Here is a 15,280-nt window from a genome sequence, read left to right as displayed (position 1 = left end):
ACCCTGGACCGGTCGCCAGCCAATCACAAAGCACATATAGACAAACAACCATTCACACTCACATTCATACCTATGGACAATTTGGAATTAACCTAGCATGTTTTTGGAATGTGGGAGGAAACCCGGAGAAATCCCACGCATGCACGGGGAGAACATGCAAACTCCACACAGAGATGACCGAAAGTGGAATCAAACTCAGGTCTCCCAGTTGTGTGGCCTGTGTGCTAACCACTCCACCAATGTGCAGCCCAAGTCCGAAGTCATAGGCTTAAAATGTTCAAGTCCTTACATGTCAAAAGCACTGTTAAGTGCGCACTAAATAAAATAACATGACCTCATAATGTGCAAATGCAAATAAAATGACCCTCGTTAGCATGTTAGCATGACACACCTCGGTGTTATTCACTGCCATTCACCAGCAGTCACAGAAATATAAGCCACGCCCTTGTTGTTTGTTGTTGGACGTTTATAAATGCATTCCAGATTCTGTGGGAAAAATTAGTTGTCTTGCTGGAAATTGCCTAAATGTCACGGTAGTTTGAAAACTTTGAATGGGGACACATAAGTATTTTCAAGTGATCAGATTAAAGTCTGAGTCGAGTCCAAGTCGAGTCTTTGATGATATGGCAGAATCGACTCCAAAATCAGCTAAATTTCCAACTTGAGTCATATAACTTAAAATGCCATCTGAGGGCGGCACGGCGGTCTAGAACCTATTAAAAGGTAACCTTTTGGTTATTTCTACCTTTTTCAGTTAGAACATAGCAGTAGAACATAGGAAAGTTTCAGGAAAATATCAGTTCCCAACTAAAAAAAGTGAAAAGATTTTTTCATTATTGTTTCCTAGGGGTGGCACGACGGTCTAGTGGTTAGCGCGCAGACCGCACAGCTAGGAGACCAGGGTTCAATTCCACCCTCGGCAATCTCTGTGTGGAGTTTGCATGTTACCCCCGTGCATGCGTAGGTTTTCTCCGGGTACTCCGGTTTCCTCCCACATTCCAAAAACATGCTAGGTTAATTGGCGACTCCAAATTGTCCATAGGTATGAATGTGAGTGTGAATGGTTGTTTGTCTATATGTGCCCTGTGATTGGCTGGCGACCAGTCCAGGGTGTACCCCGCCTCTCGCCCGAAGACAGCTGGGATAGGCTCCAGCACCCACCGCGACCCTTGTGAGGAAAAGCGGTAGAAAATTAGGGAATTAATGTTTGTTGACTAGGCTGCACGGTGATCTAGTGGTGAGCGCACAGGCCTCACAGCTAGGAAACCTGTGTTCAATTCCACCCTCGGCCATCTCTGTGTGGAGTTTGCATGTTACCCCCCGTGCATGCGTGGGTTTTCTCCGGGTACTCCGGTTTCCTCCCACATTCCAAAAACATGCTAGGTTAATTGGCGACTCCAAATTGTCCATAGGTATGAATGTGAGTGTGAATGGTTGTTTGTCTATATGTGCCCTGTGATTGGCTGTCCAGGGTGTACCCCGCCTCTCGCCTGAAGACAGCTGGGTTAGGCTCCAGCACCCCCGCGACCCTCGTGAGGAAAAATGCGGTAGAAAATGAATGAATGAATGAATTTGAATTTCTTTTCACTCACATCCGTGTCTTTATGCAGTTGGAAGCATGAAACAAGTGACAAGTATAATTACCAATCAAATGAAAGAGACACTGCTTTTAACGGCCCTCAGTTTGCTGCCAAGGAGACTTCCCACAAGGGAATGAAAGAAAGCAGCGGGACACCGGGAGTGGACGCTTCCACTCAGCTGCGTGCTGAGAGCTGCACTGTTCATCTCTGTTTTCTGCCTCCTGGGGAAAAACACAAGAAGCCGTCTGTCTTTTAGTTCCTCCAAAATGAACTCAGCTGATGCGAAAGCATCTCAAGAGCATCCAAGGTAGCTAATGGAGTGGACGGCTGGGATGTTGCTAGAAAGAAAAATGAACAAGAGGAGAAAAACTAGGCACTCACTCGCTCTAGTGAATCAATCTCTCATTTGAAAGTCTCATGGAAAAGAATATGATGACTCCTGAACAGGGATTGGTATTGCAACATTGTGCGCTATTTACCTTCCTATGGTTTTATTACCACTATTATTATTCATTCATTTTCTACCGCTTTTTCCTCACAAGGTGCTGGAGCCTATCCCAGCTGTCTTCGGGTGAGAGGCGGGGTACACCCTGGACTGGTCGCCAGCCGTTTCTATGCCGCCTGTCCTACTAGGGTCGCCGGGGTATGCTGGAGCCTATCCCAGCTGTCTTCTGGGTGACTGGTCGCCAGCGAATCACAGAACACATATAAACAAACAACCATTCACACTCACATTCATACCTATGGACAATTTGGAGTCGCTAATTAACCTAGCATGTTTTTGGAATGTGGGAGGAAACCGGAGTACCCGGAAAAAACCCACGCATGCACGGGGAGAACATGCAAACTCCACACAGACATGGCCGAGGCTGGAATCGAACCCTGGTCTCCTAGCTGTGAGGTCTGTAGAATACAAAATAGGTCTGCGCGCTAACCACTCGACCACTGTGCCACCAATATTCATTCATTCATTCATTTTCTACCACTTTTTTCTCACGAGGGTCGCGGGGGGTGCTGGAGCCTATCCCAGCTGTCTTTGGGCGAGAGGCGGGGTACACCCTGGACTGGTTGCCAGCCAATCACAGGGCACATATAGACAAACAACCATTCACACTCACATTCATCTTCTTAACACCTATGGACAATTTGGAGTCGCTAATTAACCTAGCATGTTTTTGGAATGTGGGAGGAAACCGGAATACCCGGAGAAAACCCACGCATGCACGGGGAGAACTCTACACAGAGATGGCCGAGGCTGGAATCGAACCCTGGTCTCCTAGCTGTGAGGTCTGTAAAATACAAAATAGGTCTGCGCGCTAACCACCCGACCACTGTGCCACCAAGATTCATATATTATTTATTAATACTATTATTATTATTTTATTATTTAATTATACAGTCTTTTTTTAAAATCTGATTAAGATGAATTTTCAAAACAATTCCTCCAGGCACCGACACCCTTATTTTGAAACAATGTTCATTTTCCATTCTGACTATGCAGTCAAAACACATGACTACATCGGCGAGCTGCAGTTTGTCTTCAGAGAAACGAACTATAGTTTGACCTAATGGGTTCTACAGGTTTGCTCACTGTTTTTTTTTTTTTCCCATATGCCTGAGCTAATTTGGAAAGAAAACCACAAACTAGTGGAGCAGACAGTCTCTTTGGCATGCAATGTTGCTTTACAGCCAGCACATATGCTAGAAAGGAAGGAGGACTCGGATGACTTCATGTCTACAATTTGGATGGATTATCCAACTTTGACTATTCTTATTACAGTGTGTATGGATATGCTGGGTTTTATTGTAAGATTCTTTTGAAGCATTTCTCTCATTTCTGATTATGATTCTTGTGTGTCAAATGACTCATGACTCTTTAGCCCAAAAGAAACAATAGTAAAATAAAGTACACAGACTGATAGTCTAGCCTTTTTATGCACACAAGCAGGCAAAATACACCAACCACCCAAGATTATCATAACAAGTGCAAGTTCTACTCAAGAAGAAAAAAAAAACAAAACAGGCCAGGCATATACAGTATAAGGTTTTCGACCAATCAGGCACAATAGCCGCTGAACCCACAACCGGCCCTGCCAGGTACAGAGGGACCCGTACAGTGACATCAACATATTGCAGATGATAGGTTAAGCTCCAGCTTGCATTGACAAAACATTGCATAATAGTACATAGAATGAAGGAATCCTTGTCAGCTTAAGTGTTTGAGACAAACATGCACAAATTTGCACTCATGAGGGTAATAATACATGTGTTTCACTTGTCAATACATTAGCAGATAGCATATAACACATGTCATACTTAATACACACAACGGGAATACCCATAATTTGTGCAACCCAAACATAGTCCAATCCAGTCATCTATGGAGTTATTTAGATCGTTGATCACGGGGTTCTAAAAGAAGAACATACAGATACGGGATCCTGAGGTCCTAAAGGTGAGAAAATCGATCAATACCAAAGACGTATTTATAATTTTTTTAAATCCTGAATGCCGGGGTGCAAGAGTCAAAAAGATGATGCAACTCTGCACTGATGCGTTAGAGCTCGGCAAGGATCATTTAAATGACAACTCACATGACAGGAAGTAGGAAGTGAGCAAGCATGGAGGAGTGTAGCCTGGAGGTTACACAATTCAGGGAAATCTTAACGCACACTAATGGGTGCGCCTACGTAGTACTGTCAATAGTTCATGATGTTATATTTGTAAATACTTTATTTTGATGTGTTATTTATGGTTGGTTTAGATATTTGAGCTGTCACAATAGGAAACAATATTCATTCATTCATTTTCTACTGTTTATCCTCACGAGGGTTGCGGGGTACACCCTGGACTGGTGGCCAGCCAATGACAGGGCACATATAGACAAACAACCATTCACACTCACATTCATACCTATAGACAATGTGGAGTCGCTAATTAACCTAGCATGTTTTTGGAACGTCGGAGAAAGTCGGAGTACCCGGAGAAAACCCACACATGCACGGGGAGAACATGCAAACTCCACACAGAGATGGCCGAGGGTGGAATTGAACACAGGTTTCCTAGCTGTGAGGCCTGTGCGCTAACCACTAGATCACCGTGCAGCCTAGTCAACAAACATTAATTCCCTCATTTTCTACCGCTTTTCCTCACAAAAGTCGCGGGGGGTGCTGGAGCCTATCCCAGCTGTCTTCGGGCGAGAGGCGGTGTACACCCTGGACTGGTGGCCAGCCAATCACAGGGCACATATAGACAAACAACCATTCACACTCACATTCATACCTATGGACAATTTGGAGTCGCCAATTAACCTAGCATGTTTTTGGAATGTGGGAGGAAACCGGAGTACCCGGAGAAAACCCACGCATGCACGGGGAGAACATGCAAACTCCACACAGAGATGGCCGAGGGTGGAATTGAACCCTGGTCTCCTAGCTGTGAGGTCTGCGCGCTAACCACTAGACCGCCGTGCCGCACCTAGGAAACAATATTTGTGTCAAAATGAAAAAAATCTTTTCACTTTTTTTTTAGTTGGGAACTGATATTTTCCTGAAACTTTCCTATGTTCTACTGCTATGTTCTAACTGAAAAAGGTAGAAATAACCAAAAGTTACCTTTTAATAGGTTCCATGTTTACATAGCCATAGAACACAATATTGTGTATGCCTTGAATAATCAGTCAAACATGTCCAAAATGTCCGGTAGTGAATAGTAGAATAGTAGAAGGTCCATTTTTACAATGATGTCGATGTCTCATTTGGTACAGGATGTGTGCTTAGAAGACTGGTAATGGTCAACTTCTTGTAATGGCCGTTGACCCAGTGTGCTATTTGTGCATTTTAAGGGGGACCAACTCAACGAAAATGTTGCTTAGTTCTTTTTCAGCACCGCCAGCGATGTACTCTTAGCAAGGGAAGCATTCCTGATGCAGCGCATACTCAATAATAGTCTTCTTACAAAAATGTCACATCTTCTTGCGATTGCACCCACCGCCAGTGAGCGTCGTACTCCAAATGCATCTTACTATTCAGTTTGCAGGTATCCAAGTCAACATTTCCATTTTTGTAAGGTTTACGTTTCGGGCTCTGGTTCAGTTTTTCAGTGAGGCCAGGTCTAGTTTGTAGAGTTGTCTTCTCCAGCGCCCCGTTAGTCTTAATGATCTGGGTCTGAGGATTGTTCCTAGGAACCGGGCTTGTCTCTGCCACCTTCGAGCAAACTAAAGAATCCTGCTTGGCTTTAGACTGAGATTCAGGAATGCGGCCAAGAAGCGACGGCTTTCCAGTTCCGGTCCCGATTATCCCGTTCCCATTGACATCACTGACAACGATTGCCCCGTTTCCAGTTTTCTCAGTTGATCTGGACCGAATGGTATTTGCAAGTCCATTCTCAACCCCGGTACTAACCCCGGGTTTATCCCCCGTTACAGTAGCTGCGGAGCCTCCAGCTGTCCGCCCCACGGCAGTAACCTCGGAGACCTGCGGTGTGGAAGAGCAGAGGACAGATTCTGAGCTTGAAGGGCAGTATTCATCCATATCATCTGCCAGGGTGTCCAGGTAACTGCCTATGGAAATGTTGTCCAGCTTATCATTGGGGTCGTGAAGGCTACTCCAAGAACCTCTCCAGGAGGTGTCTGGACCCTCTCCCAGGCTGTATTGGCTGCTCGTGAGGCTGCTGCAGCGGCTCGTTAGCGTGCTACGTTCCTCCAGCAACCATTTCACTGCCTCGATGCCCTCGTTGACCGCCAGAAGCTGCTGAAGGATCTTAACATCCACTGAGCGCAAGTGTGCCTGTGGAAACATGAGAAGTAGATGCAAATCTTTAATAACTCGGATTTTGCTCAAGGACACTTTGGCAAGTACTTGGGAATCTGTCTCTGTGGTCATCACAGCTGATGCAGTAGTTACTCACTACTCACAAAAAGTGAGGCGTTTCCTTCCTCTCATGCGATATATAGTATTACACACAGATGTTATACTGTAATACTCCATGCAGTACCACCACAGAGTACATGTGAATGTGTGGTGGTAAACTTCCTGCCGCCCTGGCGTGCTGACGTGAGAGGTGTGCTTGAGGTTTGAGGTTGGAGAACGAGAGTGGCAGTAAAAGTTCTCCAGACCTTGTCAGCGCTGAGGTGGCACATTGCTAACAAAGCGTTGTTAACAATTCATTACTTTGTTTACGATTAATGTTTTCATCTCACGGAAGAAGGTGAGAAATATAATATAAAGTAGGTTTAGAATTTGTACTCCCTGCATATTCACAGATTTATTTTCTCTCTTTTAAAATGTAAATTAAAATGTAAATAAATCCACTTTAGGGCGACACGGTGGTCTAGTGGTTAGCGCACAGACCTCACAGCTAGGAGACCAGGGTTCAATTCCACCCTCGGCCATCTCTGTGTGGAGTTTGCATGTTCTCCCCGTGCATGCGTGGGTTTTCTGTGGGATTCTTCCCATATTCCAAAAACATGCTAGGTTAATTAGCGACTCCAAATTGTCCATAGGTATGAATGTGAGTGTGAATGGTTGTTTGTCTATATGTGCCCTGTGATTGGCTGGCCACCAGTCCAGGGTGTACCCCGCATCTTGCACGAAGACAGCTGGGATAGGCTCCAGCACCCCCCTCCCACGACCCTCGTGAGGATAAGCGGTAGAAAATGAATGAATGTTTAAATCAGGGATGTCCAAAGTGCAGCTTGGGGGCCACTTGTGGCCTGCTGCTGTTTTTTTTCTCGCTAAAAAATAGTAAATATCTAAAAATAAGCAGTACAGAGAAAAGTCATACTATTAACTCATTTGCAACCAAAGACATATTGATACTTTTTTTTTCAACCCAAACGTCCAAATTTTTACGTCTTTTTGTGCGAGAGACAAAAAAAGATGATTATGCAGGTGAACAATAGAAGAGATGTTTGGTGCAGAAGTTCATTTGATAAGAGCTCGGCATGAAAGCGCTCCGCAGCACGTATCTGGGCATGCCCATATAAAGAAGTCCCGGTTGCATTGATGTTAGTCGAACCTGATGTTAGAAAAAACTCTGTAAAACAGAGCGTCCAGGGGCATGCCCATATAAAGAAGTCCTGGTTGCATTGATGTTAGTTGAACTTGATGTTAGAAAAAAACTCAGTAAAACAGAGCATCCAGGGGCATGCCCATATAAAGAAGTCCCGGTTGCATTGATGTTAGTAGAACCTGATGTTAGAAAAAACTCTGTAAAACAGAGCGTCCAGAGGCATGCCCATATAAAGAAGTCCCGGTTGCATTGATGTTAGTCGAACCTGATGTTAGAAAAAACTCTGTAAAACAGAGCGTCCAGGGGCATGCCCATATAAAGAAGTCCCGGTTGCATTGATGTTAGTAGAACTTGATGTTAGAAAAAACTCTATAAAACAGAGCGTCCAGGGGCATGCCCATATAAAGAAGTCCCGGTTGCATTGATGTTAGTAGAACTTGATGTTAGAAAAAACTCTGTAAAACAGAGCGTCCAGGGGCATGCCCATATACAGAAGTTCCGGGTTGCATTGATGTTAGTAGAACTTGATGTTGGAAAAAACTCTGTAAAACAGAGCGTCCAGGGGCATGCCCATATAAAGAAGTCCCGGTTGCATTGATGTTAGTCGAACTTGATGTTGGAAAAAACTCTGTAAAACAGAGCGTCCAGGGGCATGCCCATATAAAGAAGTCCCGGTTGCATTGATGTTAGTTGAACTTGATGTTAGAAAAAAACTCAGTAAAACAGAGCATCCAGGGGCATGCCCATATAAAGAAGTCCCGGTTGCATTGATGTTAGTAGAACTTGATGTTGGAAAAAACTCAGTAAAACAGAGCGTCCAGGGGCATGCCCATATAAAGAAGTCCCGGTCCCGGTTGCATTGATGTTAGTAGAACTTGATGTTGGAAAAAACTCTGTAAAACAGAGCGTCCAGGGGCATGCCCATATAAAGAAGTCCCGGTTGCATTGATGTTAGTAGAACTTGATGTTGGAAAAAACTCTGTAAAACAGAGCGTCCAGGGGCATGCCCATATAAAGAAGTCCCGGTTGCATTGATGTTAGTAGAAGTTGATGTTGGAAAAAACTCTGTAAAACAGAGCGTCCAGGGGCATGTTTTGAGCCATGTGTACTTTCAGGGCTCAATTCCATATGTGTAAATCTCATTATCTGAGGCGTTGGCATCGTTTAACACGATAATTCAATATTGTAACAACATTTATAGGTCAGAAAAGTGATAAATCTATCCACTTGGTCTGGTTGGTTTCAAAAATGGATCCTTTGATTTTTAGTCTTTACCTTTTGAAGACAAAAAAACTGGAAAAACTCTACATCGATTTGCAAATGATACAGAAATAAAGTATGTCATCCACATGTTGCATATGTATTTTTCCTGCGATATTTCTTAAAACTTTCCTGAGTTACACTCATGGCAAAAAAAACTTGTGGCTTGAACGGATTTCCAAACTTGGAACGAAAGACAAGGCTGGATGATTTTATCAGATACCGTTACTAAAAGAATACTTTTTACATCAAAATCTCATCATTAAAGGGTATCAAAAGATGAACACTGCAGCTATTTCATCAGCAAGCGTCCGTCAGCAAACTGGCCCTTTACCACAGAAACGCTACCAGCGTCGTAAGTGAACCCAAACAGTCAACTTGCGGCTTAAAAAACTGAAGCCAGGCAGCTGAGCGATGCCATAAAGCTGTGCTGAGCAAAGGAAACTGTAGACAGCATGTGATAGTCATTACTGTTTGAATTATAAACGACAAACTTGGTGTATAATTCACACACTTTGACACCGCAGGACAGGATTACCGCACCAAATGAAAACCATGCAACATCATAAGAATGAATAATGAATTTTAGGGGAAATGGGGGCGGGTGCCCATGGGTCCACGATTAGCTCTGCAGTATCTTACTGCAATTTAGACTTGACCTCACAGACTCAACATACCGCTATTTCTGTTAATGTAACTAATATAACAAACTATAGTTTAACACAGGGGTCTCAAACATGCGGCCCGCGGGCCAAATGTGGCCCGCAGGACACTAGTTTGAGGCCCCCGCCCTGATATGAAAGTTTAATGTTAGTGCGCCCCGCGCAAGTTTGATATTATATTATGTAAATATTACGTTTGATTAATGTTCATGTTAAAGGTTAAATAACTGTTAATAGTTATCCTCCCTATCCGTGTGGAAGTGGTAAGTTTTTGGCTATTTAAGTTGAAAGGAAATAACTTGAAGGCTACCGTTTAGGTCGCTAGGTTTCTAGTTTGCGAGTTAGCATGTGTCTCAAGACCCTGCAGTTGCGCAATATGTTGTAAATAAAAAAAAGTATAAATGTGACTATAGTCGTGTTTTGTCATGTCTACAGGGCTCTAATAATGCTTTGTTCATTTTAATCTGAAATAAGTAATTTGTCTACCCACCAACTATATGTGGTTTCTTAAGTTTTTATTATTATTATTATTATATTTATTTAATAGAAAAGATTATCAAATGCACAAATAAGGACCGATCCGTGACGCAAATGCTCCGTTTTGTCAAAAACTGCTTCCCAATGTCACAGAGCTCCACCCTAGACTGCTGAATCACTCCTAGCTGCAACAGAGCGACAGGCACTCAATAATACAACAACAACAAGGCACCCACCCCCATTTCATTGTGCACAGACCCCCCCCCCTCCCGTGTCTCCCAGTATCGTTTCACCTTGCCACCTCACCATTACCATCTCTTTATAAACCTCCAATGCTCCATCTGCCTGCATATAACATCTCTGGGTTTGACTCATCATCATCCTTTATCTATTTTTAATATCAACACAAGATGCTGTTCAACACACGTACACATTTTGATGTGAAACAAGAGGGGGAGTTTTTCAGACAGACTTGAACACACCGTAGGAAAACTTAATAATGGAACAATATCAATTTGGTATCACTTTGGACATATTTGAAGCCGGTTGCCAATATCCATAAAAAGACAGATGGCTGACTAATTCATTGATTCTAAGCTGATATGTTTCGTGCATCTAACAACACGTTGACGATTACAGCAAGTGACAGGAAAGACGTAGGATAAGACCCCTTGCGGGCATTTCACCTTGAGTGTGACTCCTGTCTGAGCTTCTTGCAGGAATAAACAACCACGCTCACACCGTGTGCATGTATGGATGGATAACAGTCATTGTGTTGATTTAAGAATGATATAGTGTGCAAGCATCATTTACGTGCTTGTATCCGTATCTGTTGCATAACAACAGCTTAGCATGTACAGATGTCACTTAATCTTCAGAATCAGGAGAAAGCAGCTTTTCACAAGGGGTTATGTTCAGGGAATACGCGGGAATTGTTAGTCAAGCGTGTGTTTTGGCTTCCCAGCATGCCTTGCGGGTTAAAAAGCAGTATAATATAGTTTCTCTGCTTCTCTGTTTACGGTGTTAGCAATGTCTCCCAGAAAGTGAAAGCTACTCCTAACGAGGCAAACATCAGGCAGAAGTGGTTGGAGTTCCTGATTCCATACCAGCAAAAGAAAAACATTTTAATCTGTCAACGGCATTTCACACTGGACTGTTTTGTGAATATGGGCGACGCCTTTCAAACGTTACTTGGTCGTGTCGAAGAATCAGTATAGCAAGCAGTAAGTAACAATATATCAGTGTCGTAACTGTTTATTTTGTGTAAGTAATGGAACAAAAGTGGTTGTCTGTGTAGCATTATAGAGTGTGCATAAAGGTAGCAGTGTGAAAATTACAAGCTCAACGAGTGTGGAGTTGCTAACAGCCATTTTCCACGACAATCAGTGGGTATACCCAAGTTTTTTTTTAAACACTGGTAGTCCTGCAAAAAATATGTAATGAAATCCACCCTGATGATGCATAGGTAAAAAAATATATTTATTAAAGTATTACTTCTTTTCTTGAAAAACTTCGGACTGTCCAGTCACTTCCGAAAGATAAATACCGTCTCCTGTATGTATACTATACTCCTATAAAGCTGGGTTCGGCAGCTATCTGGAAGTACTCAAGAGCCGCAGTGGAGTGGGCATGCCTTAAGGGAGGCCATAGGTGGAATAATACAGCTGGAATAGTTGCAGATTCTGGAAGATCTAGAAAGCTTTCTGTGCTGTTTATCATGCGTAGCGGCTCTATAGGATTCCACAAATCAATACAAAGGGCCAAGAAATGAATAAAGATGTAATATTATGAAAAACATAAAAACAACAAATAAAGCTATAATTTTTGGCAAAGTAAAATGCTAGAAAAATTATAATGAGAAATCTAAATATTAAGGGAATAAATTCATAAGATTATAAGAAGAAAAATATACAAAAAAATGAGAATTAAGTCAAAATTTTACGACCAAAAAGTTATAATTTTAGAAGAATAAACTATAGGTTTAGGAAATTAATTCATCATTTTAGTACCATAGAGTTAAATTATTAAAGAAAATATATTTTTTAATTAATTAAATGAATTAATTAATTTTTTTAATATTATGAGAAACAAAAAACAATATAGTGTTGTTATTCTTGGAAAATTTGGTTGGGAAAAAGTTGTAACACTATTGGAGTCAAATTATTATGGGAATAAAAGTCATAATATTCTGAAAAAAAAATGTCTCAAGATGATTTAAGAAAACAGTTTAAATATTTTTTTAAAAATACAGCAAAATAGGGCGAATATATATAACTAATTACTGTATGTATGTTAACACGGGTGCGCCTCTTTCATTAAATCACAAACAGACACCACTTATGAAAAGAAAATGTGGTCCTCGGGAAAAATATGTTTGGAAAAAAAAGCCTCAGAGTCATTTCTCTCACCTTTTGGAGCAAGTCGGGTGAGAAATTTCAAGTCATTTCTATCGCCTCTTGTATCTTCCTTGTGAATTTCTGTCAACAAGTAATCATAATAGCCAAAGCCTCTCCCACACTGTCCATGCCTTCTTTTTTTTCTACTTTATGCCTCTTTCCTGCTCTTTCCGCCATCAGGAACAATGCTTAATTAGGTATCACTGCGTAACCAATATGTTGGGAATAAACTATTAAGGGACAATCAGACAATAAATTATTGGTACGGGAGGCAAATCTACTAGTACTATACAGCATAACATGGAGTATAGATCATGACCCTTCATCGGCAGCTTACTTTCCATTAGAATGTGACATACAGACGTCATTCTCAGTCTTATACCAAATATTATACAGAACTTAACAATTCCTCGTTTCCAATTCCACCATTAGCTCTGCAGTATGTTACTGCAATTTAGACTTGACCTCACAGACTCACCATACCGCTATTTCTGTTAATGTAACTAATATAACAAACTATAGTTGAACACAGGGGTCTCAAACACGCGGACACTAGTTTGAGGCCCCCGCCTTGATATGAAAGTTTAATGTTAGTGCGGCCCGCGCAAGTTTGATATGAATGCTGTATGGTATCATGTACCCAGAAAAAATTATTACGTTTGATTCATGTTCATGTTAAAGGTTAAATAACTGTTAATAGTTATCCTCCCTATCCGTGTGGAAGTGGTAAGTTTTTGGCTATTTAAGTTGAAAGGAAATAACTCGAAGGCTACCGTTTAGGTCGCTAGCTGTCCAGTTTGCGAGTTAGCATGTGTCTCAAGACTTTGCAGTTGCGCAATATGTTGTAAATAAAAAGAGTATAAATGTGACTATAGTCGTGTTTTGTCATGTCTACAGGGCTCTAATAATGCTTTGTTCATTTTAATCTGAAAAAAATCATTTGTCTACCCACCAACTATATGTGGTTTCTTAAGTTTTTATTATTTGCCGTTTTATTATTATTATTATTATATTTATTTATTATTATTATTTATTTTTCATCTTATTTTTCATCTTATTTTGTGCAGAAAAATAAAAATTAAGATATTTGAGAACAGTAGAATGTTTTATCAGAGCTTTTATTGTAGAAAATCGGAATTATATTATATATTTTTATGTTTTTAATAAATGCGTTTTTTTTTTTTTTTTTTGAAAACCTGATGCAGCCCAGCCTCACCCAGACCCTAGCTCCAGTGGCCCCGAGGGAAAATTGAGTTTGAGACCCCTGGTTTAACACAATGAAGTTAGTGTTTATTATGTCAATGTACGACCGGCAAATAGCTTGTGCTACCGTATTGATTTGTACTATGTACAACAAGGGTATCCAAAGTGCAGCTCAGCAACACTTGGTTAGTTTTTTATTGGCCCACGGCACATTGTATAAATAAAAACAAAAATGCACAGAGAAAAATTTAGAAAAATATAATGTAAAGCAAAAAAGCTAAAATGTTGACACTAATAACTAATAATAACATAAAACACTGTCTTGAAATGTGTACAGTATATGGTTTTTAGCTTTTTTACAAAACAAATGATATATGGTAAAATATATAAACAATCCTTTCTTTGGTGTAAAAAGTTTGGACCTGACTGTACAGGCATCTGATCTTCTGATGCAATGACACCAAACGTGAACACTTAAATTTTTAATAACAAAAATAATTTTTTTTATAACTATAATATGACCTATTTCATACTGCAGCACACGCACACACAGCCGTGTAATGTCCGTGCACTTACCATCTCAGCCTTTAATATTCTGATCTTTTCATCCAGGCTCTTCTTCCCATTCTCCTTGGTGGTTTCGTGCCCTCCGGGGACCAGTTTGACTTCTCCCCGGAAGGTGGACGCCTCCTCCCGCATCCACCTGAGCAAACCCTCGGGGGTCTTCCGGCCGATTTTCGCCTCTATGTCTCTCAGGTCCGGGGTGTTCTCGCAAGAAGCGGCTTCATCCATCATGGTCATGGATTGACGAGAACTGTTCGGAACGGACTTTATCCTGTTTTCTTAGAAATGGTTAAAATAGTGACTTCCTAAAAGAGTGATGTGTGCCATCAGCTAAGAAGGACTGCGCCAGCCCAGAAAAACAAACAGTCAGCATCCAGCGCAGCAACGCAGCAAATATAACGGAACTAGATTCTCGTGTTGCGTTTAGCGTTATTAAGTGAATGCATTTCCGGTGTGTAGTCTACCGGGGATGAGTTCGTCTCCAGGATCCGTCTGAGACCGCAGCAGGCCGAGGATAAGTGCGCCCCGGCTGCCAGCCCCCCAACCAGAGTCTACACTGCGTACATTCCACCTGCATGACAGCTGCCGCTGCAGAGAAAGTAGCCTGGCCCGGACTGTCAAAGCCACACATGATATCTCACAGCTTCCGGTACGGCCTTTCAAAATTAAACATACAAAGCGCAGCATGTATACGGACTACCAAAATAAACACCCACTATCTACAAATAAAGTACATATAACAAGGATTACACAACTGAGTATGTACATCAACAATAAATTCATAATTTAGAATTTCTGCATGGAATATTGTAATTATTCTCTTCAAAATATTATTCATTCATTCATTCATTTTCAACCGCTTATCCTCACGAGGGTCCAGCACAAGGGTGCTGGAGCCTATCCCAGCTGTCTTCAGGCATGAGGCGGGGTACACCCTGGACTGGTGGCCAGCCAATCACAGGGCACATATAGACAAACAACCATTCACACTCACATTCATACCTATGGACAATTTGGAGTCGCCAAATTTCAAATTATTATTATTTTTGTTAATATTTTTGGGTCTCAGGAAAAAATTAAACTTCATTCATTTTCTACCGCTTTTCCTCATGAGGGTCGCGGGGGT

The 15,280-nt window shown here is 41.6% G+C and overlaps 2 protein-coding genes across 2 annotated transcripts in view; one reads left to right on the top strand and one right to left on the bottom strand.

Annotated features, from left to right (window-relative positions):
* ak4 (adenylate kinase 4) overlaps positions 1-1,475 on the top strand; it is a 97,367-nt gene extending 95,892 nt beyond the window's left edge. The window contains exon 7 of the transcript XR_013627249.1: positions 965-1,475. The gene's annotated coding sequence lies outside the window, so the exon portion shown is untranslated. The remainder of the gene's footprint in view (positions 1-964) is intronic.
* Positions 1,476-1,593: 118 nt separating this feature from the next.
* lurap1 (leucine rich adaptor protein 1) lies at positions 1,594-14,790 on the bottom strand. The gene is made up of 2 exons (XM_058073150.2): positions 14,167-14,790; positions 1,594-6,367 (listed from the first exon to the last, which is right to left on the bottom strand). Exons 1-2 carry the CDS (start codon positions 14,389-14,391, stop codon positions 5,534-5,536), a joined length of 1,059 nt encoding a protein of 352 aa, XP_057929133.2. The 5' UTR covers positions 14,392-14,790; the 3' UTR covers positions 1,594-5,533.
* Positions 14,791-15,280: the final 490 nt, after the last annotated feature.

This window comes from Doryrhamphus excisus, linkage group LG4, assembly GCF_037039965.1.
Source record: "Doryrhamphus excisus strain RoL-2023G ecotype Guam linkage group LG4, RoL_Dexc_Guam_v1.1, whole genome shotgun sequence".
Lineage (NCBI taxonomy): Eukaryota > Metazoa > Chordata > Actinopteri > Syngnathiformes > Syngnathidae > Doryrhamphus > Doryrhamphus excisus.
This window is presented reverse-complemented; position numbering and strand designations above follow the sequence as displayed.

Excerpts from the sequence above, each read along its gene's own strand:
- lurap1 (XM_058073150.2), bottom strand. The coding sequence starts at position 14,391 with ATGACCATGATGGATGAAGCCGCTTCTTGCGAGAACACCCCGGACCTG. Across the intron at positions 6,368-14,166 it reads GAATATTAAAGGCTGAGATG|GCACACTTGCGCTCAGTGGA; the intron begins GTAAGTGCACGG and ends ATGTTTCCACAG.